At 39.6% G+C, this 27,305-nt stretch overlaps 1 protein-coding gene across 3 annotated transcripts in view; it reads right to left on the bottom strand.

Annotated features, from left to right (window-relative positions):
- rab11fip5a (RAB11 family interacting protein 5a (class I)) overlaps positions 1 to 27,022 on the bottom strand; it is a 36,108-nt gene extending 9,086 nt beyond the window's left edge. The window contains exons 1-4 of one of the 3 annotated variants that reach the window (XM_044374720.1): positions 26,920 to 27,022; positions 22,430 to 23,156; positions 3,776 to 4,287; positions 1,903 to 2,488 (exon numbers count right to left, since the gene is read on the bottom strand). In XM_044374720.1, the coding sequence (XP_044230655.1) occupies positions 1,903 to 2,488; positions 3,776 to 4,287; positions 22,430 to 22,806 (1,475 nt within the window). In that variant the 5' untranslated portion in view covers positions 22,807 to 23,156; positions 26,920 to 27,022. Of the gene's footprint in view, positions 1 to 1,902; positions 2,489 to 3,775; positions 4,288 to 20,164; positions 20,309 to 22,429; positions 23,157 to 26,919 lie in introns of those variants that run through there. The other 2 variants (XM_044374719.1, XM_044374721.1) reach the window with 2 other exon arrangements.
- Between the last annotated feature and the right edge of the window lie 283 nt (positions 27,023 to 27,305).

The raw sequence follows: 27,305 nt of genomic DNA, 5'->3' as shown, positions 1-27,305 counted from the left end.
AAGTTGATGCAGCTGGGTGTAGTGATTACTTAGTGCTCCTGGTGCCAACTTGGCATTCTTCCCCAAGGATCTGAGATTATGTGGATGTGTAGGCTGTGAAAATGTATAGTTACAGAGCTGGCAGAAAAGTACTGAGTGTACTATGGTCCAGAATAGCTGACCTCGCTTCAATCAGCCGGTGCTTATATGTCCAATATTCTGTTTTTGCTCAGTGTATGAAAATACTATGATGCTTGTTTTTTTGGTCCTGGTAGAGTACTGATAAAAAAAATAAAAAATAAAAGTAACTGTTTAAGTATTTTTGTAAATCTGAGTTAAAGATTCATTTGAAATAAGACTCCAATACAAAGCGCAGGAGCGATACACTCAAGCAGTCTGAGAGAGAGAGAGAGTACAGTGCAGCATGTGACACCCCCAAATAAATTACCCACTTAAGAATGTGCTTGTGTTAGAAGTGGAAATAAAATTAGATTGGGTTTCCTTCCCTCCTTTATCTGCTCCCACACATACAAACATACACACACACACACACGTTACAAATGCATACACACAAAACCCCACACACACACACACAAAATCTGTAAGAGACCGTGGCTTGTTCCAGCTCACATCATCATCTTTCCAATGAAATTGACATTATTACTGAACCATATTACAGCGTGCACAAGGCTTTAGCTTGATAGAGCTAATTTCACAGGAGCAGCTCCCCACCCCCATCTGCAATGCAGATACCTGCTGTAACCAGAGACTGAGACCAGGACGGATATGTACAGAGCTGGAAACAACTTCTAGTAGCCATGCTGGCAGACAGGAAGTGAAGCGTAACTACTTACAACTACTCTAGTGACTGTTTACATGTAATGTTACTGTATTCAAATGTATCTTACTTACAATACTTCAGTTTTAGCTTCTCTAAGTTTTATTGGAAACTGTTTGTACGCGACAGATAATCTGGACTTTCACCTCAGTTCATTCTTGATTTTGGAAACTGTCAAACTAATCATAACCAATTTAAGGTCCACTTACTAGCTTTTTCAAGAGCTTTCAGTCGCATCTCACAGTCTCCCTCATTTACAATCAGTTCATTTCTTCCTCAGTTATGATCTCCTCCCATATACAACCACTTGTTATCACGGGACCCAAATTCCATACTTATGTCACATGATAAGCTATCTCCATCCACTGAGGAACACTGAGATAAAGTTGATAGCTCTGGAAAAAGCTAGTAAGTGGAAATTTTTTTTTTTTTTTAGTCAAACTAGTGAAAAGTACCACAGCTTTGGTGATGACTGTCCCTACAAGGAATCTAGAAGGATGGACAAAATAACAGAAAGATGCACCAGTGTTAAGCAACCAACGCAATAATCCTACAATACATACTGCTTTTTTTTTTTTTTAAAGTTAAATGGTTGTTTAGACTGTCAGTGAGGTGATGGATGTAACTTCATGGTAAAAGTTTAAGGGTCTTGTTTTTTTGTTTGCATGGCTCATTCAAATTCAGCCACGCTACTTTTCCTGCTTTTAAATTATGAGCATGAAAGTTTGGGAAAACAAACAAACCAATAAGGAATTTTATCTTATAAGTGATAAAACACCTCAGTATTAAACTCTGCTGCTAATATATAAAATAATAAACATCAAAAACATTCTTTCATGCCCCTATTTATACCAAATAAACCAAAGTATACGGGTTTAACGCAATTAGACACCTCAACTTATGACAGATGATGGGCAGAAATCTAAACAGCAGGCACAAACTCGTGAGCATGTTGGCTGCTGTTGACCTTCCTGAATCGATTCATATTCATGTTGAAATGATAATTCATCATCTGTTTGATGTAGTAACAAACGAACCTGTCAGTGAGTGATTAGTCGTCTCTGTGATCACAGTGTGTATCTCACCTAGGTTTGCTGTGTGAGTCCTTTGATCCGAACCATCCCTTGTGTTTCTCCTCAGCGCCAGCGGAGGCCTGTTCAGACTCATCCTTGGACTGACTCGTCCTTTTCCCCGCAGACTCACTCCTCCCATGGGAGAACAAGTTCCTCTTCTGCTTTTTCCCCTGACTCTCCGACTCGGCCGTGGAGGAGGAAGAGGAGGGCGGAGCAGTCTGTTCCAAGCACTCCTCTTCGTCACCCACCATGGGTCCGCTTTGCTCCAGGGCCGCCGCTATGGCAGCTTTCTCCTCCTCGCCGGGTTTGTCAAAAGACCAGCGGCGTCCGTCTCCGACGGTGCCTTTGGGGAGGTCTGTGGCGGCTCGCGGGCTGAGGTTCTGTAGAGACATTGAGAGAGGCAACGACTTCTGCAACAGTCCCACGCCTAAAGAACCTGCAGGTTTTCCTGAGCCTGGGTCCAGGTGTTGGACGTGGTAAGCATGGCTTCCGTTAACGCACACAGTGGGCTGAGGCACTGCGATGGTGATCTCACCGGGCTCATCACCGAACTCACATCTGAGAGAAGGAGACTTGGGTGATATGTCTGCTGTGTGCTCTGCAAAAGTGGAGGAAATGAAAAGATTAAAGATTAATTAAAAGGAAAAGAAAGAGTAGTGAGACAAAAAGATGGAGAGCGAGGAAAAATGGATACAGGTTAATGTTTTTGTGTTTTTCACAGCAGCACTGGACAGTATCACCTGTAGATGTCAGTGCAAGAATCACTTGAAATAGATTAATTTACCTCTGTGTTGTTGCTGGATGTTTTCTAGTATAATAGGAAATGTTGCTCTGCCCTTTCAAGTGTAACATCTCTCCAGTCCTGCTTTCTATGTGCAACTGTCAAAGTATAGCAGCTCCACATGTTGGACTTTCCCTTCAAGTTAATTAATTATGGCCCATTATCAACTTTTTTCATATCAGGAGGTGCACACAGTTCATGACTTTACACTCAAATTCTATAATGGCAACACTGGTGGATAGTATGGACAAAATTAATATTGTGACAGTATTTGTTCTATATCCATATGTCACAATATTTACTTTTGACTTATTGCCAAGCCCTGTGTGGTTTTAAGGCTTCCCTTCAACCACAGCATGAAGTAAGAAGAAACATTTGCACGGTGATAATGTTCCAGTTAGAAATAAGTGCAAAAGTGCCCTGTTTTTGTTTTTTTGTTTTTTTTTGACTGGGTCATAAAGTTTCTTTCTGCCAATAGAAAAGCAAAGTGTTCATAAAATCTCTTCACCACATGTCATCCTCCCATTTTGAGCCTTTAATTGTGAAATTTCTTTTTCTTCTTGCCCAGTGCTCGACTGTTGCACAAACTGTTGTGCAAATGCATTCCTAACCTTTTTAGATCATCGTCAAGCAAACAAACAGAACGGAGTGAAAACACAAACTCCATTAAGCTTCACAGGCAGAGATAATTAAAGGAATATGAGGGAGTATTCGGAACATATTCCTGTTTTACACTCTGCACTGCTGCAGCACACACAAGATGAGTTTCAGTTTCACAGTCATCCATCCTTTTTACAGCCGTAGACGCACGACTGTAGATTCATTTTTGAGTTAAAAACGTTTGACAGCTTCATAAAGGACAGATCAAAAACAACTTCTCGAGCTACTTGTGAAGTTTTCACACAGTCAGAGTGAGCTGGAGACTGGTGTGAAATAATTATAAGGAAGTGGGGTTTTTTTTGTATTTCCTTGTATTTTACATAAATGATGTGTTTGTGACATGCTGAGCACTTATAATTGCAGTATAAATAATAAATAAAGAAAAGAAGACTTCACATATTCTTTAGTGAGTGTTAACACAGCTCGTCTGCTGGTCATTCTCACCTGGACTGTTATCCGCTGTCAGGTTGCTGCTGTTACTGGGCGAGTTGGAGAGGTCAGAGACCACCACACTGATGCCAGCTGTGGGGCTGAGACTCCCTCCTCGCGACGATGACTCGCTGCTCTCTGAACCTAGTGACGTGCTGGAGCGAGTGTCCGACGACTTCCTCAGCTTCCCTCTCAGGAAAAAGTTCCTCATCTTGCTCCGACGGGCCTCACCCCCTTCGTCGTCCTCGTAATCCTCCTCGCCGCCTCCGTCGCTGGGCAGCCGGTGGCGCATGCGGTACACGGACCCGTAGCCGCTTGGTACGACGGCCGACGAGGAGTCCTCTTCGCTGGATCTCCTCTTCCCCTTCATGCGCTCTTTCAGCTTGCGGAACGTGGAGGCGCTCTTGTCCTTCATGACGAGGTCGTACATGCTCGCTGTCAGGTTGTTTCTGGTGAACTGCACGGTGACTTGAATGTCTCCTCGTTCCTTCTCCTTCTTCCCCGTCTTGGAGTTGAGCCTGTACCACCTGTAACACAGATTCATCCATTAACATCAGCAACATTAATGGATACACTGTGCATACAATTAGTTAATCAATCAATTAAATAAATAATTAATCTGCAACCATTCTGGTCAAGTTTTTTACAGTATTAAGCAAAAAAAATGCTGGTTCCAGTGTTTTCTGTTTTACATCATTGTAAATTTAATATCTTAGGCTTTGGTTTGTTGGTTGGACAAAACAAGCAGCTTTAATCTTTAAGCTTTAGGCTCTGTGATGGCCAGTTTTAATCATTTTATGATATTTCATAGCATAAATGTTTCATCACTACTCAAAAACAGCAACATAGCAACAGATTGAACACTAATGAAAATAATTGTTGTAGCTCTATTATCATTCTTTTAATATCTAAACTGGGCTTCTGTTCAGGTGCCGCCCTGTACTTTGACACTTATGGCTAAATTGAGATACTGATGCATTGCTTGCATGTGTGAGGGCTGCAGGCGAGGTTGGGTGTGTTCTTTACTACACTTATAGTTGCTATATCTTTTATCTACACTTCACTTCGTCTGTAATTGATTTTATAAATGCCAGGTCAGAAAACTTAGAGACAATCTTTGTACCCTGATGGTAGGCAGCTTTGGTAAAATGTAAATCCTAGTGATGAGGTTAGTCCATGACAAGTCATCAAATATCATGCTGAAAAATTCTCATTATTTTGTCTTGTCACATGTTTGACCCTTAAGACAACAGAAGGGACATCATCAGGGCTGCAACTAATGATTATTTTCATTATCGATTAATCTGCCCATTATTTTCTCAATTAATTGATTGTTGTCTATGAAATGTTAAAAAAAAAAAAAAATGGCTGCCTTTGATTTGCTTGTTTTGTCCAACCAACAGTCCACAATCTTGAGATATTCAATTAACTGTTACATATGTCTAAGAAAAAAACACAAATTATCACATTTAAGAGGCTGGAACTAGAGAATTAATTAATTAATTTATCAATTATCAAAATAGTTGCTGTTGAATTTTGTGTCGATCGACTAATCGTCGCAGCTGTAGTCGTCTTAGTGTGATTTTGAAAACATGGCTGCCTGCTTCAGCTGAGTTCAGGGTGGAAACAACAGGTATTAAAATAATTTAATTAATTAATACACATATTTTGACCATTTCAAACTACAAAACAAACACACACACACACACACACAAGACAAAATCAACTCTCCAAAACACTTCACAGAGTCATCAATTAGTTCAACATTGAGTGGGGTCGTGAAACAATGTGAATGACTGTATTGTTACTATGAATGGGGCCAATCTGTCCTCACACAGAGTAAGAGTTTGTGTGTGTGTGTGAGTGTTACTGTGTATGTTTGGGGCTGTGTGTGGCCAGACATCCCACAATATACTTTTTTTGGGTGGGGGGGGCAGGGGGGGGACTCATCAGACCCGCTGAGCAAGAACAATGAAGCAAGACAATGATCATTTATGATTTTACAGTGACCGTCCTAAATAAATGTAACGGATTCAGACTGAAAAACAAACCGGCCCAACTGTAAATTCCTTTAATAAACAGGCAGGAGCAGTTCTTAGAAATGCTGTGCAGCAGTGGGTGGAGCGTCGCCAACGAGTTGATCGCACCATGACTCATGGGAAAATCTCATCTGGTCTGCCGTGACAGTTCTTTTAAAAAAAAAAAAAAAAAAGATAATGACTGAGAAAAATTCCCCACTCAAACATGTGTTTGTGACACTTCGTACTGCCAACAGGAAGTTGTCGGTGCAGGGAGAACGACTGAAACCCAGACCTGAAACCAAGACCTGCTTTCATCTTTTGACTTCCTGCGCTGTGAAGTCATTTTCACCTTACACGCTGACCACAGTGCCTTTCTCTATTGTTTAGCATAGGTATAATGAGTGACACATACCTGCCCAAAGATCATAATCATTATGTAATTCTTATTAAAGAGGAAAACGATTAAATGGTCAAAAATACGTGACAAAACGAACCTCACTCTGACTCCAGTGGGTCACACTAAACTGTGAATAATGTTAAAATTCACACGTTTACCAAACACGAACCATTGCTGAAAATAGGGTTTAAACTGTGTCTAACTGAATTTTAAATGAGTGCAATTACATGTCATTATTTGTAATGACTTTATGTTATTGTGAAACTGTGATAAGAGATCTTCAACTGTACTGACTTCAGTTTTATTGTACAAATAAACAGGATGTCAGAGAGGTTGAAGGCTAGAGGTGAAGTAGCCTAAATGCAGCTGGCAGCTACAAGATCCTGCACTGCTGAATGATTTCACAAGAAAAACTAAATGTCATGCTGTGGAAAGTCACTAAATGTGCAGGTGTATAAAAAAAGAAAAATCATGATCAGAGATTTAAACTTAAAAGACATGAGATAAAAGCTCCTACATGAAAGAGAACAGAAACTACATCAAACCCTCTGATGTATTTACGATATGACAAACGAATCTGACACATCAACTGCATTGTTGACTTAGAAACCAGAAAGCTTTTTTTATTTCCCCCACAGGAGTCTTTTTCCTTTTTCTGCAAACCTACAGTATGACTATGCAGAAGCTCAAGCAGGAAATTAACACAAGTCACAAGCCACAAACAGGCTGCAGCTGGAATGTTAATTCAATTTGCCAGTCAGTTTGTCTGCTGATCTCTTTGTAGTTCACAATGTGATTTTGAAAAATGATGCGTAAATTAATATTGTGTATTAAGGTTCCCCTTATTTGTGCCAATATTGTTTGATAAATGTCATACTAAAACAATTAAAGTTGTCCCTTTATTCTGCACAGTGTATAAAACCTCTGAGAACAGCATTTGGACAACTAAAACTCTCCAAAGACACCCAAATGAATGAAATTCTAAATTCTTGGTTTGCAGCTTTGTAAGGCAAAAATGACCCTCCCTCCTCTGCTATTAATCGTTATGTGAACTTACTGATCCTGATGAAAACTAACAGTTATGCCACATTCACATCATAGAGCACAGACCGCAAATTACAAAGCAGCCGAGTGGAACTAAACATTAATGTCAGCCTCTTGGTTATAATTCTGAGTGTGAGATATCAGGAATCTCTGGCAGCTAAAATATCTCCCACTTGGAGATAAGAACTACTGAAGAGTCAACAAACATGTGGCAAACATGGCTGTAATGGCCAGCAATGGTGGCTAAATAAAACTGAATTGAATTTAATGCTGTTAAACAGGAGCTTTATACTGGTGAGCGTGAAGTAAATTTCAAACCTTGGAAATAGTAGTTGGACAAAATAATCTTAAGGTCAATTTACTAGCTTTGACAAGAGCTTTTTCCACTCATGAATATTATGAGATGCGATTGAAAGCCCAAGGAAAAGCTATTAAGTAGACATTTTGTGTCAAAGCTAAATATTGTTTGTATCTGGTTTTACAAATATGTAACATAATTAAAAAATATCTAAAATAGGACATTTATCTGGTGTGACTACAAGGCCACAAGTCTAATTTTCTGTTCTTCCTATTCTACTGATTGTGTGAATGCCGCCATTAGCATGTTAGCATCCAATGTGTGCAGTTAGCATGAAACATTTAGCAAACTAGCCAAACATAACATGCTGATGTTACAATTATTTAATATGTCTGAAACTGATTAATTCAGTTTGAGGTATCTATGGAATAAAATTAGGGTCATATGTATTGTAGTTGTGTATCACTAGTGTTTCCCCTTGAGCGAGCGGAAGAAAAGTGACAGTGAATGCAAGCGCAGCAGAGGAAAAGGTTAGCAGGAAGTTGTCAGTCTGGCAGTAAATGTACAGTACAGATTACAGTGTGTCAGTTAATAAATGCTGTGGCTTGTCAAGACCAAAAGTGACGTCTGTTGTTTCCCCAACTGCTAGAAAAGTGAAGGGGGTTAGCTCCAAAGTTAGAAACAGTGGGTTAGCCTAACCTGAAGACACTAAGCAGAGAAATAGAGAACAGAGAAATGTGTGGCTGCTCAGTTCCCTTTCTTTTGCTCAGCAACACCATTAACACTGAACTCCATTGAAAAAACTGACAATTTAACATAATGATTTACATTTTTACTGAAACAAGTCCACATTTACCTACAAAATAAGTGCTGAATTAAACAGTGACTGCTAACGTTACTTCATTTTTAAAATATCATCCATGTTGTTTGTCCTACAGCTACACACAAGGTCTCTTTTAAATTGTGTATTTTTATAATGAGCAAGTTCAGAGGCTCAGAGGCTGTTCAGTTGGGCCGCCTTCAGTGGACAAGCCCCCAGAGTTTTAGAGCATCCCCATTGGCTATTCAGGAGGAAGCTTCAAATGTGGGACAAAAGTATTTGTACTTGTAGGTTTGATTTGTCCTCATAGACTTGATTCGTAGCTGTAAACTTGGGATTCACACATACAATTGAGTTCTGTGTGAACTTTTTCCACCCACAAACAAACCTGGTATCATGATTCAATTCTTGCTTCTAGCTGTTTGACTACATAGGAAAAAAAAGGCAGGATAATTTCCTGCTCCAGCAAAAACACTGACATAATTGTAGGCTGTAGAGAAAAGAAAAGTCATCACCATCCTGCCACCGACCTCAACTTCAGCCCTGAAAACACGGTAACACCCAAGAAGAATGCCAGTGAAAACAATTAGCTATCAAACTCCTTCACTCTGAGAATCGCAAAATGATTCTCGCAGGTGGAGCCCGAGGTCAGAGAAAGGAATGCTGATGCTTTTTATAGCTCTAAAGGAACAACAAACATTTCATTTCCAGTAAATAGACGACAATGGAAATGTGCCACATGAACAGACATGAAAAATGTCTGCTTTTGTTGTTGTTTTCATTAGACACAGGAAATATGGCATTGGAGAAAGCAGTGAAATATGCGGTATTACATTTTTTGACAAAGGCTGAATTCCTCTAATCCAGTAAGGTATTTATATTGGAGCATTTCATTCAATCAAATTCAGATCATCCAGATAAACCAAACAAATTCCAAAGATTTTTTTAAGGAGGCATCCAAGCAACACAAAGATTTTTGAGTAGACTCTTGCTAAAGGTGTCTAAAGTTGTATAACAGTGCTTCTACCTCAAATGCCTGTTAGGTGTGGACTCGAATTTCACATTGATGCTCTAACAATAGTATCAGTCCTCCTCCTGACACGACAGGCAACTCCCTGTAGCCAAGGTGGGGTTCACATTCCAAACACAGCACCGGTGAGCTATGTAAGGTTGTTGGGTTTTTTTTGCAAACCTACAGCTACTACTACTGTCATCATGCAGTCGACCATCCAGGGATTGCAATTTAGGGCACTTATTCTCAAAGGATCTTTCAACCACCTCCCTTCTAGCCTCAACTTTTTCATATCCGAGAAGAGCACGGAGCGAAAAACCTGCACATGTGTGACTTATTTGCATTTGTGCGGTTAGATTTTAGTATGAAGTTGAATGATGCATAGAGAATTATAATAAGATTCTGTCCAAAATGAAAAGGTTGAGTTGTAAAGAAAAACAACACACATCTGCTTCTGCTGACTTCAAAAAAAAAATTCAAAAGCTGCGCTAATATCTTTTATTTTTGAAGACGATGCAAAAGAGTTTCAGGCCTATTTATGGACTGTACATGCACCTGGGTTTGTGGGTCATGTGACGCATAAACAAGTCCGACAATAACAAATGTGAATGTAAGTAAAATGACATGAGGCCTAAATACAGAAACTGCAACACAGACAAAAGCAGCGGCCCACATCTCGAAGCCCTCGTATTCTAGCGGAGCACAGTCTGTTACTGAAGAGGACCCACTGTCCCAAAAGCATCATCCCACACAGATACCTGAATAGTACAACAAGCTTCATACTGTAAAGCATTTTGGGCTATAGACATCCACTGAATAGCTCATGAACATCTCTGAACCACAACAATCTTCGTAATCAAAATGTTCTGCCTGATTTTTTAGGATTTGTGGGAGTCTACATAGAATTCATCTTTTCATAAACAAACCCATTCCAGAGCTGCAGAGCATAACTGCATATCTGCTTCCCCATCTTGCAAAAACAGGAAATCACAACACTCCACCCCAACCCAGCATGACACTGTCTCCTCATCCACCCCCCCTCCTCCCTCCTTCCCTCCTCCCTCCCTCCCTGATCCACTGAGGAGTAGACAGGAAAATTCACTCTTCCAGAAGTCTTATTCTAGGCTTCGGCTTACAAAGTATATGTCTTCCGTGGAACGAGTCGATCCCCAGAAACCACCCTTCAAGGCAGGACAGGGCTGAAATTACACAAGACAAGTAGGCTATCAACCTATTTTATCCAGCATCAGTCTCTGTGGGGCTGCGTGAGCCTGGGTGGTATCAGTGCCAGACAGAAGAGACTCTCTCCGAAATAAAACTGGTGCCAAGGGCGCAGGATCAGTATCAACTGTGGAATTTAGCAATCCCCTTGATTCACCAAACACACTGGTATTTAAAGTTATTTTTTGCTCATTGCTCTGAGATACACTTCTTTTTCTCCCCCAGAGGAGTCAGAGGGGTTTTCCAACAGCTCAAAGTACACTGGACATGAAACATGAACTTTATACTAACAATTAAAAAAAATAGCACACCTTAAACCTCCATGGTTGTAAAAATAACCTTTTCTCAGCAAATCCTAATTGAAATCATCAAATGCTGTAATTTTTCCAAAGAATAGTCAGATAAAACCCTGTTATCCATCATATTTGTGTAATTCATAAGGAATGACGAACCCAAAGAGAATTATCACCCAACTTTGAGGTTCCCCTTTTAGCCTCTTTCAGCTCCTTGTTTTGGCATTACAGCCCATGACTTTATTGTTTTTGTTCACTCTCACCGCTCTCATCAGCGTCATTTCCAGCAGGCATCTGTTTTCAGGGAAAAAGCTCTAAAAACCCACTTTATGCTACCTGCCATGCAGAACAACAGACAGACAAAGTTAGCAACTAGCTAGTGAACGTAGTGGAGTATTAAGCTGCTAAAGATCTAGATATTTCCCTCAAGAGTTGATGAAGGTCTAAACAGAACTAAAAGGAAAGAGATTTGGTGTCTCGCCTATTTTTTTTGGTTCTCAGCAAAAACAGACAGTGAAAATGATCCGTTGATAGTTATATTGACATGATAACAACATTGAACCTTTCACTATAGTTTCAATCTGAAGAATATGTCACAGACATGAAAAAAATATAAAGTGTTGCCTCTCTGGCAGGGAACTCCAGCGCAGAGAGTCGGTGACACATTGAGCTTCTTTTCTCGGCTTCTGCTCGTTTTCTGTGATATAAGTTCAAAGTCTGTTATTTGACCTGCATCCAGGTGGAGATCTGCTGTTCTTATTTTCTTTATTTGTTGTCAGTTTCCCTCCTGACACTTAGTTTGGAGTTGTGTGTTTGGCTCATTTAGGGATTTTGGTGTTGTCGTGGAGGGGTTTTCTTCACTTGGAGCGGTGACAGCAGGGGTTTAACTGGCTGAATAATCAATATAATCAATTAAAAAAACCCAGAGAGGATGTTGCTGACACAGAAGTAGCCCCAACCAGACCCCACCATGCCTGTCAGAAAGAAAGCTGCTTTCACCTCACATATTATTATTTATTTTTCACAATTGAGCACACACTTCTGAACCTTTTTCTGTCTAAACTAAATCTAAATGAAATTTAGAATGAAATGATATGAAACATTATATTATTGATGGCCATTATCAAAGTCAAACGCAGTTCAGCAACACACGTGCTACTCAGGTAGAGGTAGGCTGTGTTTCCTGAGCGTTTCACAATATTCAACATACTGCAAGGACTGAAACCTTGATGTTATTGTTGATTAAACCACGTCATCCTCCTGATCCATTGCTATTATCATTTACAGGTAATACAGCAGATTAAGTTTTTTATTAAAAAAACCTTTATGAACCTAAATCATGAGCATCTCACACATTTTTGTGGATTTTGGTGCCAGCTATGGACATGGGGGTAAACATAATACCAAAATCAAAATAAACCTCAGCAAGTACCAAAATATGGACTCACAAGCATAAGATCTTTGATAAACATAATTGCGCTCTTAAAAGGATTCAATCTCGGATTCACTGGGCTGAGCCGTCTCTTGCCAGCTGATTCAACATGCTGATTTGGCAGAATAGTCACTAACAAGGTCCAAAATAAAGCCAACAGTGCTGGACATACTGCAAAAACTACTGAATGCAGTCAAAGACGCCCATCAGCGGCAGACTATCGACCTGACGTATGATGCTCCTTAGAGAAGATGCGAGGCAGGTAAGTGGAAGGTATTTCGTTTGAGCTGCCAAGTGAACACTTCCCGTTACATCTCTTTTAATGAAGTAGGCCAACAAACCCTCCAGGAGGAATGCTGCTGGTAATGTGGCCTGGAGTTCTGCCTCGTCAGCAGAAATAGCTGCGAGACCCAAACCACATTCCACATCTGGATGTGATGAGCTGTAACCTTACCACCAATTTTCCTTATAATACTTTCACACAACTGAGCATTCTATCTTAAAAACTACACATCCTCAGGCACACATTAACGATCAGTGATAGAAAACCTTCTGTAAATACAAGCCACAGTTGTGCAGTATATTAAAAATGTGAAAAACTCAGTTTTAAACAACTGCTAGAGGACTGAGGACCATAAATGACTTGATCGAATAAGTATCAGCTAGAAATGCTCGCATATAAAATTGTTTGAGGAGTAAATTGTATTTATTTACTGTCCTATAAAACCAGCTAATTAAGTTTTTATGTCACTTTAAGTACAGCTGTTGGCCAAGATTACAGATAGAAATTTGAGTAGTTAAACATTTTGATGAACATTTACTGAAAGTCATCTGAAAATTACAGAAAATCAGAGACCTCATGAGTGATTTTCTGACTTTTTTTTTCATGATAGCAACATGAAGGAAAACCTGCGTAAACCTCCCCTTGAAAATATCTGTCTGACCGCCTATAAACATTTTTTTGCTGAGTAATGCTATGCTGTTGAAAAGCCATTTAAGCAGGGCTGAGAATTTAAAATGCATTAGACACAAGTATTAAGCAAAGATACAACAGTCAATGAGCATAAGTAGATCACCTTAAAGCAGCCGCAAAGCATCCGAGAATAAGGCTATTATGGTCTGTTTGCTCCCAAAGACTGCAGCAAATAATAGAGCGTAATCAACTTGCAAATGAGTTCTACTGGACTGTGCTCTTTTAATACAAGGCCATCTTTTGTGAAGTTCAAGGCCAATTTCTGGAATTTAAAAAAAAAGGCAGATTCTTGTAAACATTGTGTCCAAATGCTTCTGTCTGCAAAAGTGTCAAGCTATGTGGGAGTGTAGATAATATGTGGGTTTCTCTATTTTAACAGATTTTACTCATTCAACTACAAATTTATGTTCCATAACCACAAGCTAAATCTCTTACATCATGACTAACACATTCAAGGAAATGTCACAATCGTTAAAGTGAGTTTAGCATTCAAATAATCTTTATGGACGACACAAAATGAGACAAAAGTCTGACAATTTAAATACAAAACATGAACTAAAACTATTTCTTTCCAACTCTACCAACGAGTTTTGGTCTGGAGGCCATACTGAAGGACGACTAAAGCGTGACTTTGCTCGCTCAACACAATTCAATACACAGAAACTAAGTGCTGATATTGACTGAAGTTTGGTTAATTCATCACTGATACTTTGCGAGCAACCAAGCTTACATTTTGTAAAACACAATTAATCCAATATCTGAATGATTGAGTCTCACTACAAACCAACTGACATTATTTTATCCCTCGAACGTCCTTAATTTCCCCATCACATCAAGAGTAATTAGCCTATTCATTAAAAACCCACAGCTATGAATAGTCTGTATCAGTGTGCTGGGTGTTTGAGGGATATGTTAATGGCTTGATTCATAGATGCAGTGGGAGTAAAGGGGATTTTTTAAAGCTGTTTATGCATTGTTTAGAGATGTGTGGGCTGTTTATGTAATGTACATATAAATGTGATTTAAATTCATTTAAAAATGGTACTGGTTCTTTTTCTTACTTTAAAAGTAAAGACAACAAGCCTCTTTATAAATCCTCAAACTGTGAAAAGAGTGGTTTTGAGACTAGGATTAATTTTAGAATTAAAAAGTAAGCATAAAAAAATGTGGTTACAGTGATTAAACAGTAAACTTATTTAAATTAATCTTTACCATTAATACCTTTGTATTACACCTTTGTTATTTACCACAAATAACTAAGGATGACTGGAATCAATTTAGAATAAAGTTATTTTAATGAAAAAGTTGTTTATAGAATTTATCCAGTTATAATTTATTGCAGTTTGCAAGGAAGAAGACCTAGGCAGCTAAAAGTCACAGTCCTCTAGTTAACACCTGATCTGTGGAATTGCTAAATCTAGAAAAAGCTAATGGTGACTAGTACTAGCATCTCTTAAAGGGGACATAACATGCTTTTCGTGATTTTCTGTCATTTATGTACGGTTACAATGTTGGACGTTTATGTTAAACATGGTCAAACATCCAAAACTTGAGGTGAACATATGTAAAAATGTCACCTTCAAGTCAAAAGCCAGGGATTCAGCTTGCTGTGAATGCTCTGTTTGCAAAGTTACCTCCACTTCCCCATCAAATTGTTATCAGACTGTACACTCATGACCACAAACTGGCCGTCTCTTAACGTTGTCCACTCGCATATTTCACATTCAGGTTCGTACATGTACAGATGTATTTGAGAAGTTTGTATTTTGAGTAAAAAACGAGAAAAAGAAGCAAAATTCAACTAATATTGTTTGTTTACGTAACCAATCAGAACGGCGGGCTCAGAGGGGGCCCTTAAAGAGACAGTAGCTAAAACGGCCTGTTTCGGACAGAGGCTGAACTGAAGGGCTGCATAAAGGGTCAGTATAAGATAAATAAGGAGTTTTTTGAACTGTGAAGTTATTCCAGTAGAGCCCCAGAATATAAATATAGACCTGGAAATGTGGATGTTATGCCCCCTTTAACAATAACTGCTTTGCTTATATTATCATTCTGGCTAATTAGCTAGCAAACATAAGACAAGACAGTTTAGACTGCTGTGTCACAGTGACCTAGATCTGGAAACAATTCATCTGAACCTCATCTGGCTGTTCTGCTCTGATAAAAACACTGGTAGAATGTCTTTAACCTAAACCACAGTAATCATTTGAATGTGTCTTCTCTTATTAACTCCATTGTACCTCCTTGATAATGCCAGAGGGGCTGCTGGGAGATTAGTGATGCAACTGCAGAGCCTCTACATGACTCAGGAATATAGGATAGCAACAATATGAGTAAAATGTGGGATGCTGTATATCCTGCTGCCTATAAAAACGTTTTTCACATGAGTTAATCTGATAAATCCCCGTAGAAAATTGTTTTCAAAACGCAGAGCCACATTTATATTATCTAGGATGACTTGTCAGGTTACACTGTTATGTAACCTACAATGTCCATTAGACTATACTCTCTCTAGGCTGCAGCTACTAGCAGAGGATTTTTCTGGATGTGCATCACACTCACACACACACACACAGACACAATCAGTCAGACACACACACACACACACACACACACACACACACACACACACACACACACAGAGTCTTTCTTCCTCACTCAGCAGATGGAGGTTCAGTTCTCAGTAACACTCAGGCCTGAAACAACAGAGGTTTGCTTTCTATAGATACGCAACATGGCAGTGAGCCTGAGACAGCAGTGTAATATAAAGGAGGGTTGTAAAATACTAAATCTAACATCTAAATCATAACATCAGCACTGCAAGAACCACCCAGCCGATATCGTGAATCCTTGACCTGCAGGAAAAAAAAGAGCTGAAATTTTAAATGATCCTCTCGGGAAGAATTTTGATTATGAGGGCAAAATGTATAGCCTAAGTTCCATATCCACCCAAAGAGCACTGCAAAAGGATTTCTTTTGTTAATAACGTGGGTTGCTTGCTAGCTTTCGTCCACAGTGTGCTAATCTGACAGTGTTTTGTGTAGCTTCCTCCTGACAGACCCTGTAGGGGAATTTACCCAACGCCCACCTTTCCTGGAATCTGCCCTGCACTGATAGTTCAGCATGCAAATGCATCAAGGCCACTGCATCCTCCCATGCCACCCATTTGAGGGCAACTGAAAGTTGCTGAGTAAAGATCAGACATATCTGGGGACATTCTCAGAATAACACAAACATACGGCTGTTCTGCTACTATAACTGCTAATCTGTGAGCCCAAATATATGCTTAGCACATTAGTTATTCATAGTGTTTTTGTCTCATCATAAGACTGCAACATCCTACTGTTTATTTCATTTTTAATAAATTATTTAGTCAGTCTGTAAGATGTCAGAAATCTTCATAATCTCCCAGAGACCTAGTTTTGAAATTGCTTGTTTTGTTCATGGTTAATCAGTTGTCAAAACTGTTTTTTTGCTCATCAACTAAGCAATTAATTGACTAATAATTTTATCAATACCTATTGGTGGGATATGCAAGTCACAAGTCTTGGCAACTATTTCGGTAACTGATTAATCATTTAAGTCATTTTTAGCCATGTTAGCAGCATGACTTTAGGGATGGCAATGTCAGATTGTTGGTCAGTCCACCGTTTTGGTCCAGACTGAAATTTCTCAGACATTCATGGTGCCCAGAGGATGAATACTAACGATTTTGGTAGCCGTCCAAATCATTAAATCATTGGCGCTACTTTTTCTGGCAGCCAAAGTTTTCACTTCCTGTGAAATATCTCGACATCTCCTCTGGTTGACACAATATTTTGTACAGACATTTATAGATCCTAGAGGATGAACCATAATCCTCTTTGGTGAGTTTCCTCTGGTGCCACCAAGATGTTGACATTTGCGTTTTTGAGGGAAATGTCTCCACCATTATCGGATGGATTTTCATGAAATTTGGTCCAGACATTCATGGTCCTCAGAGGTTGAACCCCTCTGACTTTGTTGATCCCTTGACTTTTCCTGCGAAGCACCATTGTGTCCTAAATACCCTAAAAGTACAGCCTCACACAGCTGGTAGTGTGGATGTAGAGTCAGAAGTCTGTTTAAATTTGTCAAGTCATATGATTCATGACTCCAGTCCAAGTCATGTGACTCGAGTCCACACCTCTGGTTTAATCATCACTGTTTCTTTCAAGATCTGATGTGCGGAATAAACCTCCCCGACATCCAACATAACCACATCCAGATTCAAACCTCATCCTTCATTCCCCCCCTGACTGTGACTGGAACATGCTGATTCAGAAGTACACTGTACTGAAAGTGATGAATTCTTCAGAGGATAAAACATGTCTGAAGTTTGGTAAAAAAGGCCCATTTCAACCTGCCATATCTTCATTTGATGAAAAATATGACCCAGAGCACTATATCACCAAGAAGCCGCCACCTCCTGTAAAGGCCTTTATAAATATTAGAAGTTGCAAAGTGAAAGAGGTTTGGCAGGGCCTTGGCCAACACACATTTCGGTTACAACCTCTGCAATAATAAATGTAACACTACTGTCACTGAAAACCCAGTGAGTGCATTTTCTGTGTTATTAAATGAAATATTACATGGTCATCTGTGCATAGAGTGACTTTAATAAACCTTCACACCTCATCTTAATCATTTGTTGTTGCTTTGTTTGTGTTCAGGTGCGTTTCTTTTAAAAAAAGCACTTGTTTTTCTTTCCTCCATCTCATCTGAGCAGCTTATTGATTGCACTTATTCTTTCTGTGCGTTTTTATTATCAGATTTTACGGCCAGCATTCATCTCTCCTTCTAGGTTTTATCACCAGCTCTCCTTAAACAAAACGACAACCTTGAAGAACCTATTATTATTCCATCACGAGAGCCTCGAGATAACACATATCACACAGCTTTACATTAGGGGTGTTGCTGGGAACAGCCCAAAACCACACATCATTCAAAAGTGTAAATATACTGTAACAGTGCAACACTGTACAGCTCCGTGTTGTTTCGAGCCAGTCTCCATCTGGTTCACAGTTTTCAGAGACGAGAGAAAGTGAGATAAAACCGATCATCCGTTTCTACTTGTGAATGTTTATCTTCTGATCTCTATATTAGGAAAAAATGGCCTTTGTGAATTAAAATCATTGTTGCAGATATTGCGTTTTTTTTTTATGGGGGGGGGGGGGGGGGGTTTGTGGTTTTTAGATCGCTTTTGGGTTGTTTTGAGGTGTTATATAGGTTATTTCAAGGATGAAATCTTTTACATGGTTGTATTTAAAACTGTATTCATCATTTTACAATCCAATTTCTGTCTAATTCTGATTTGTGCAATATATTGTGCTCTCTGTTACTATTGAAAAAGACATTTTTGATGTCAACAAGGCTTTCCTGGTTAAATAAAAACATTTGATGCTACCGAAAGGCAAAATGACTGCTGTGTCATCACTATGGCTGGGCATTGAATCTCAATACTTTACTGAATTAGGTCTGCAGCTTGGGCCAGGTAATATGGCTGAAATCAATATCACAATATTTATAAGAACTTCTTTCCTGCTTTTGATATACATTATGATGTGGTGAATATCAGCAAAATTGCATATAATCAAAATGATTGTGGTTTAATATGGTTTAATAGTGAAAGCTAGCAGTCTCTGTTACTGGCTTATATTACTTGATGTTAATCATCCTTTTTGTTAATTTTATGCTGTATTATATTTAAAGTGCTTGTACAACTGTTTGTATTAAGACAATTTTCATTTTGTTTCATTACTTCCGTTGTCTTCATTTCATATCATTATGAAAACACTGGTGCATTTGCAGAAGTTGGCTTGGGTAAGTTTTGTAGAAAAACAGTCATATGTGGTAAGCTAATGCATTAAAGTGACACTATATAACTTTTGAAAGAAACAATAGCACACTCATAACATTCTTGCACCATCTTATGTTACACTAATGACCAATAAAATGCACTGTTGCTCAATTCAGGACACTCAGGGGTTTTATTGCTACTGCCTTATTTGGTCTGGTATGTGCAGTAGCTTCTAGTGGCGAATGCTAGCTAATGTTAGCTCATTTTAAATACATATTGCTGCATAAGAAATATTCCTGAGTCAGTTCACAAACATTTTAACTCTTCTTAACTTGTGCTGCTGTTACTGTACACTACATTTTTTCATTTACCATTATCCCATAATTGCTGCATGTGGTCACTGTGCAGTAAAAGATACATTTCTAACCTAAAAAAACACATTATGAGTAAAAAATCTTGGTATTGGTACAAAACCTCGGGCATCATGTTGGCATTGGTATGAAACATTTTGAACGATACCCATGCAGCCCAACTCATTACTGACTGAGGTGTGACCAAAGTGCAACAAGTTCAGCCCACAGACAGCAGCACAATAACAACTGTCTTTACTTAAAAAATGTTAAACTAATGGAATAACGTTGTTCACAATATCAGAGCCACACTGCTTGTGTTTAGAGCTCAAAGACATGACATAGTGCAGATTTTGCACTTGTCACATGTACAATGTATTTGGCTGACATTTCAATTTATCAATCAACATTAAGCCGGGTTTAAAAGCTTACTGACAACTTAAACGGTAGGGAGATTGTGACTGGGTATGGTTTAACATCTAATAGTGTAGCACTAGCATCATGTAGCATGAGAACAACATTCTCCTAAAATAATGTTTATATTCTGTCGGACGTTCTTTGTCCAACCAAGGATGTTTTTTGAGAAGCATAAACATATACAAGCTGTGCTCGCCATAGGAAGCGTTGCTATTGACCAGCCCAGATTCACTGAATACCACATGGAGACATTGAATGTACCAAGACACCAAACTGCTGACACATCACCATCACAAGCTGACTCTAACCTTCAAGTGACCAGCTTCAACAGGGGCCATCAGGAGGAGACTGGTTCCCCTTTCATCTCACATTCAAAAGGTCTATCTGAGTGAAAGAACAGTCGAGTCAGCTGGTAGTCATTTCTATCAATCTTCAAAAAAAAGGACACAGAAATGAAAAGATGGTGAGAAGAACATTTGTGTTCATCATCTAGACAAAATGTTCAATCTGTGCTCAGTCAACAGGGGGTCAGGATGGTGGGACAGGCTGTCATATGAGCAGAGACGCTTGAGATTATGTAAAAATTGGGATTAATACTGGAGTGATGTTACTTGAAGGACAAATCTACCCAAAAATCAATTTGGGACTCGGCAATGCCATTCCATTGACAGCTAAAATCTGATGATTGGTGGTGTAATTTACCTTTATCAACAAATGTCTGGAAATATGTAAACAAAGATGAAGCAGAGTAATTATACGCACGTATGTAAACAAAGTGCCATCGCATCTCAGTGTACTTTGAGAGCAGGAAATGTTTTAGCTATCTAAAACATCAACTGTAAATGTTTCTAAATCAAATAAATCAGATCTGGTCCAATTTTGGTTTAAACTGGTGTGAGCGGAGGGTCACAGGGTGTCGTCCTTTCCACGCTCAGTAAAGATCCACCTGGACCTGACTTCAAAAACACTTACAATTCTTCAAAGTTTCGCTGTGCAACACATCTATGGGTGTTTCGTTTTGTATTTTTCATACAGACACCTTTTTGATTGTCCTAAAGAGACGCCCTCCGCACATAAAAATCAACATCATTGGACATTATACGTTTTTAACTGTTTAGCAATGATGTGAGCTTTATCTGGGTTAATAAAAGTTATGAAGCGTTTATTATTAAGTTACCTATCTTCATCATGAACGTATTATCTTCATACTTTTGATCATTTATGTTTGATATGAGCGAAGCGTCATCTCATGTGAATAATGCTGATGTTGATGAAGAATTAAAAGATTTAGAGCCTCTGTTTTCCTCACAGAGTTCTGACGAGGACTGTCAGCGACTGTTTACATCCTGGAGTTAGCATTAGCATTAGCATTAGCCTGCTCCAGCTACAGTGGAAACTGGAGAAAAGTGCATCAGATGGAATTAAAAGAGTTAAAAGTTCAAACTGTTAGATTGCCTACAAGAAGCTGTACTTTTGATGATCATCTTTTTCTGTTTATCCAAATAATATACTGTTGCACGTCAATATGCATATGTCTTGTATTAACTAAGGTACTTGTGTGTTAGCTTATATATCATTTATTATCAGGATTAAGTGTAGCATATTAAGTTGTTAATCTGGATATAAAGCTGCTGAATACAAACTGTGTAAATAAACTTTAGTAGAAGAGGCCCATTGATGATGGTGATGACATATTTCAACGTTGCTGGGACGCAGACATGGACACAACTTCCATTTTGTAAGTATTTTTGAACCATTATGGGACGTCTTGATTGGACATTCAAACAACAGTCATTCAGCATCTCAGTGTTTGCTAACATTAAGGGAAAGTTGGTGCACCAACAAAACACAGTTATTGTTTACCACTAAATAACACAGGAAATCACATACTGGTCATAAATAAAACTTATCTGAAGGTGGAAATTCCATCTAAGATTTGGCCAATGTTTAAGTTGAACCTATGCATCATGAAACTTCTTTACAGCCAGGCCTGTCCTACAGCTGCTGGGCTTCTGTAAAACAACATGTTATGCTAAAAATACCTTGAAGCTTTCGGATCATGATACTGTCAGATAATCCCTGGAATTGGGACAGGCAGTAATCCCCCTGCTCTACGTCATGCCTCGGCTATTGGGCAACAACATTTTGAGAACCTTCAACAAAACAAACAAATCAAACCATGTGGTTGACCCCCTGGAGGAGGAGAAAGTGAGGTTTCTAGAAGGTCTGGTTTCAGGGGGAAACCTTAAGCTTCAGTTTTGCTCTGTAGTGGTCAGATGTGCTCGGAGTTAGTTTGATATCTGTGGGAGGAGGGAGGGTGTGTCTGCAGGGCCCTGATGCAGCACCAGAAATGTGACAGCTGTATTTTTACCTCAGAACAAACTGTGTAGCAACTACAAAAGAACAAAAACACCCTGATGAGTTCAATGAACATGGGAAAACAGATGAAGCTGCTGCAGATAAAGCTACATGCATGCAGCTGATCACATAGTAACCCTCATCTACATGCTGAAACCACACACACACACACACGCACACGCACATACGTATAGACAGTGAACTGATTAACCTACTCGTTTTTCAGGCATCTACTTTCGTGGAACACCTTATCCAGCTGGATCACTGCCTGTCCGAGGAACACGTCGAGCCCGATGAGCGCCCGGTGCATCACGGTGAGGATGAGTTCGCTGCTCGCGGCCGGGTATGCGCTCCGCCCGCCTCTCTCCAGCACGCCGGGCTGCAGCTCGAAGCAGCACTCCTCCCTCCAATCCGGCTCGGTGGTCTTCTCCACCACGCAGGTCGAGTATTTCTCCTTCCCCAGCTGGATGATGGTGTACACGTCGCTGGTACCGTGCTTGCCCTTGCCCCGTAATCCCCTGCCTCTTAGCACCGTCACCTGAACGTGTGTCGGTACCCATTTCTGGTCTTCGTCTACGGTTAGCGAGGACATGTCCCCCCCCTCCAGACAGACCGAGCGACCTGCCGCGCACACCCGAGACGAGGCGAGGCAAACGCCGGGGAGAGGTGGTGGTGGTGTCCGCCGCTTCCTCCCTGCTCTGGGTGTGAACAGTCACATCAGCTCCGGGGTTGGCGGGCTGTGCCGCATTATGGCTGTCTGTTGTCTCTGCAAAGTTGCCGTGGTTGCCGGTTGTTTTGTGCCCTGGCCGCTCTTACGTCTCGCAGCAAGTCTGCTCTGCGGCAGCAGCAGCGTCCGTCCCCGCACGGCGCGTCCCTGCCTCTCTCCTCCTGCCGTATGGGCCTCTCTGCGGGCAGCGACGTCACGCCTCTGTCCTCCTTCTTCTGCAGGACAAGGAAGTTCAGCACCGCCACAACACATGGGCTTTATGTACACAGACTACAATACACAAATGTGCTGGAATGTAGGGTGTAATATCTCTGTTTTCCCTCGACTTATACCCATCCAGATCAACAGCACTCCTCCCAAAAAAAGAAAGGAATGTAAAACTCGTTTCTATTTGGCTGTGGTGATTGTCCACGTTGCACCAATAAAGGCCTCTGAATTATAATCTATAAAAACATGCCGTAGTTGAAAGGCATGAACTACATGAAAGCCAAATGAGGCTTTCATGTAGTTTTTTTTTTTTTAATGCAGTTTCAAATAAACCCCACATCCTCACACAACACTTGCAATGTGTTGATAATGTGTGAAACCTGAGATGCATCAGTCTCACACTGATGTGTTTGTGTGCGTGTGTGTGTGTGTGTGTGTGTGTGTGTGTGTGTGTGTGTGTGTGTGTGTGTATAATATATACACGTATACAATGGTGAAAAAGTATTCATAACATTTCAGGTCAAGTAAAAGTCCTGCACGAAGTATTAACAGCAAAATGTAGCCTACTTAAAGTATTCTAGTAAAAGTACTCGTTTCATCCCTCTGACTGATAATACTGACTAATACTGAAGCATCAGTGTTAGAGCAGCATGTTACTGTTGTAGCTGCTGGAGGTGGAGCTAGTTTCAACTACTTTATATACAGTTAGCTAGTTAAGTCCAGTGGTTCCCAACCTAGGGGTCGGGCCCCTCCAAAGGGTCACCAGATAAATCTGAGGGGTCATGAGATGATTAATGGGAGAGGAAAGAAGAAAAAACAAAGTTCTGATACACAAATCTGTTTTTAGTTTTTGGACTTTTTCTCTAATCTTTGCTTTTTGGTGAAATATTGGATCATTTGAACATTAATTGAAATGAAACCATGTGAGAAGTTTAGAGGGAAAAATCACTATTTGGTGGAGCTGTTAACAACTCATAGACATCTGAAATATGACCCCGACTACACACTGCTTTTTGTAAGACGTCAAAAGCCAAAAAGGTTTGAAACCACTGGTTTCATCTTTAACTATGTGTTGTATTTTAAAAGCTTGTTATATTATCCTTTGTGTCACATCTTCATCTGAAAAGTAATTAAAGCTGTCAGATAAATGTAGTGGAGTAGAAAGTAAAATATTTCCCTCTGAAATGTAGTAGAGTGGAAGTATAAAATAGCATCAAATGGAAATGTTCAAGTAAAGTACAAGTGCCATTAAATCTTACTTGAGTATAGTATTTGAGTAAATGTACTTAGTTACTTTCCACCATATAAACTGTACATGTTTTCATACATCTAGATTAAGCTGGGCCTAGTTTTTATTTCGGAAGGAAATTGACAGAAAACTAACAAAACCGTCCCAACTCAAGGTCCAATTACTATCTTTTTCCAGAGCTTTCAATTGCATTACATGGTTTTTATCTGCAGAGTTTACTCAGTTGTCATGGAGACGGATCTGTTAACATGCAAGCTTAGTAGCTGTTATAATTTCATCCACAGCACTTTTCAGGCTTCTGTCTGTGTTGGTTTGACAATCAGTCATCACCTTGGAAAAAGCAGTTTGACAAAACAATCTCATCTCAAGGTCCACTCAGTAGCTTTTAACCATATCACATGGTCATCATCAGTGTATTTCTGATTGATTTTCTTTATCTGGACAATTTAAAGAAGATACGCAGACTTTTGCCACTTTTTCTGATCCTGATACATCTCCTAGGATGTTAAACTCTGCACCTTTACAACACATTTACCCAGTGAAGATGTACTGCAGTCTTTGTTCTCTGTGAGTGGATCTGCTGATGCTGTTGTATATGTGGAGGTTAAATATACAGCAACATCCAGTTCCTTAAAGCTCTGTCAATGGGCCAAATGTCTCAAACAGAGTAATTGGCAGCCATTTTTGCTATTTTCTTGCAATAACTTGACTAGTTTTAGCCTCCTCTGTTTCTGAGCATAAAGTCCACACCCTAAATTTGTAATTATCAGTAAGTTAGGTGACAACCAAGAATCAGTTCCCTATTATTAAAAAAAAACACGTTTCAGTTTCTACACACCAATGTCTCGCTTCACGTCATGCAAACCTGCAAACCTTGTAGCACTTGTGTGAATAAATGTAACCTGCACTGGCTATTAAAACATGTAAACTCACAACAAGGAGCAATTGGTTGTTCTCTCTCCTTTCTTTTACACGTTTAGGTCACGTTTTTTGCCTCGGATTGTATTTATATTGTTGGCAAATCACTTTGTTTTTGATATTACCATTACAACCATGGACTGTGTGGTGCAGAAGGTTAAAGATGAATCTACGAAGCTTAATATGACTGTCATTCACTCTGAGTTCTTCAGCAGCACTGCAGGCAGCATATTCTGGATGAAAAGAACCAATGGCCACGACATTAAGTCAACCACATATTGAGATATTTTTGGTACATCCTGTCAGTGTTCTCACATGATGACTGGGCTATATTAGTGGTTTCCAGTACATGACAGCAAACATCATGATAGCTGATTATCACATGTTGCAGAGTTTTTCTTAAATAATTCACTTTGGTGTACAGCTTATAGGAAAAGATTAAACTGTTTCCCTGAAAGTCAAGTTCTCTGTCAGCGCTGCCTTATATTTGTCACATAGGCTATTTGATTTGTTCGTGTCCTTGTGGTTGCTTATGTCAAATGTCAAGCTGTTTCCTGTCTTCAGCTCTTTCTTTTTTTAAAATCCGCAAACTGGTACTCTTGTTCTCTCTCCTCCTGGTTTTGTTTTTGTCCCTCCCTCTCTATGAAGACCCTGTTCGCCTCTCGCCAGCTGTCAAAGTGAAGAAGAATTCGTTCCCAGTTGACTTGCCCTCGTTCAGCCCGGCTGAACTTAGCTGACCTGCTGCTGTGAAAGTCCTCATATGACCCGGGATGCGTGTGAGGTTATGTCCGCCATGGGAGTGACTGATGGGAGGAGTGGGCCAGTTAACGTTGCTGCTGGTATTGGTGATGTAGCGCTGAACTGTGCACAGATTACATGTGAGAAAATCAATAAGTAGTTAAGAATTTGCCACTGCTTGACCAGAAGAAAGTGGATGCCCTTTACTATACTTGTACTTCATATCCGAGCCTGTTTGTTGACAAACGGTTTAAAGGGATAACTCATTTAGATTAAGAGTTCTTAATTGATTAATTTACACACAGTAACTGTATTTGAATCCTTCCTACAGTAAATGTACATCATCTCACAGTCTCACAAGAGTGAAGGTGTGGAAGCAAAGCAGCAGCTCTGGAGTAGTTGGATGTTCACCACCTTGCCCAAGGACACTTCTGCAGTTTTTGAGCAACTAAGTATGTTGTACATTCACTGAACAGGTGGAATACACCAACTGATTAATTTTCCTTTGATCAACTAATTGATTAATCGACTAACTGACTAAGTCTCTCATACTCAATGGTGAAAGAACAGATACGGTAGCATTATTATAAAGAGGCCAGAGATACATTTATATACAGATTAAATATTAAAATTTGAGCTGCAATGATTACTTGATTAATCAAGTAATTGCCAACTAGTTGCCAAGTAGTTGCCAACTATTAAATTAATTGCCAACTATTTTGATGATTGATTAATCGTTTGGAGTCATTCTTACAGAAAAAAATGTTCAAAGAAGAAAAAGCTAGTGAGTGGACCTTGACTTAAGGTTATTTTGTCAAAATACAATATGTATCTTGTTACAGTACTGTATATGGAATATTACCCACCTTATTACTGATGCAGTTCCTCCAAACAAAAAAAAAAACAAGGATGATGCCTCTGAGTGGGAAAATAGTTATTAGAAGAGAAGCAAAAATTAGCAGCTAGTTAGCCAGTCTTCATGCTAGCCTAGCATGTTTCCAGTCTTCATGCTAGCCTAGCATGAAGACTGGAAACAGGAGGGAACAGCTAACGTTACCTAACGTTCTCTGTCCAAAGGTTATTTGAAATCCTCTTGCACTTTTAAACCCACCTCAAGATCATTATATTTTTGTTTGTTTAATCTGTACAAAACCAAAGTGTAAAAACGTCAATTCGTCATTTTACAGGAGATTTACCACTATGTAGGCATATTTTTTGGTCGGGAGCTGTTGCCAAGCAACCAGCAGACGCT

This window comes from Thunnus albacares, chromosome 15, assembly GCF_914725855.1.
Source record: "Thunnus albacares chromosome 15, fThuAlb1.1, whole genome shotgun sequence".
Lineage (NCBI taxonomy): Eukaryota > Metazoa > Chordata > Actinopteri > Scombriformes > Scombridae > Thunnus > Thunnus albacares.
The sequence above is the reverse complement of the archived record's forward strand: the minus strand, read 5'-3'. Positions and strand labels throughout refer to the sequence as shown.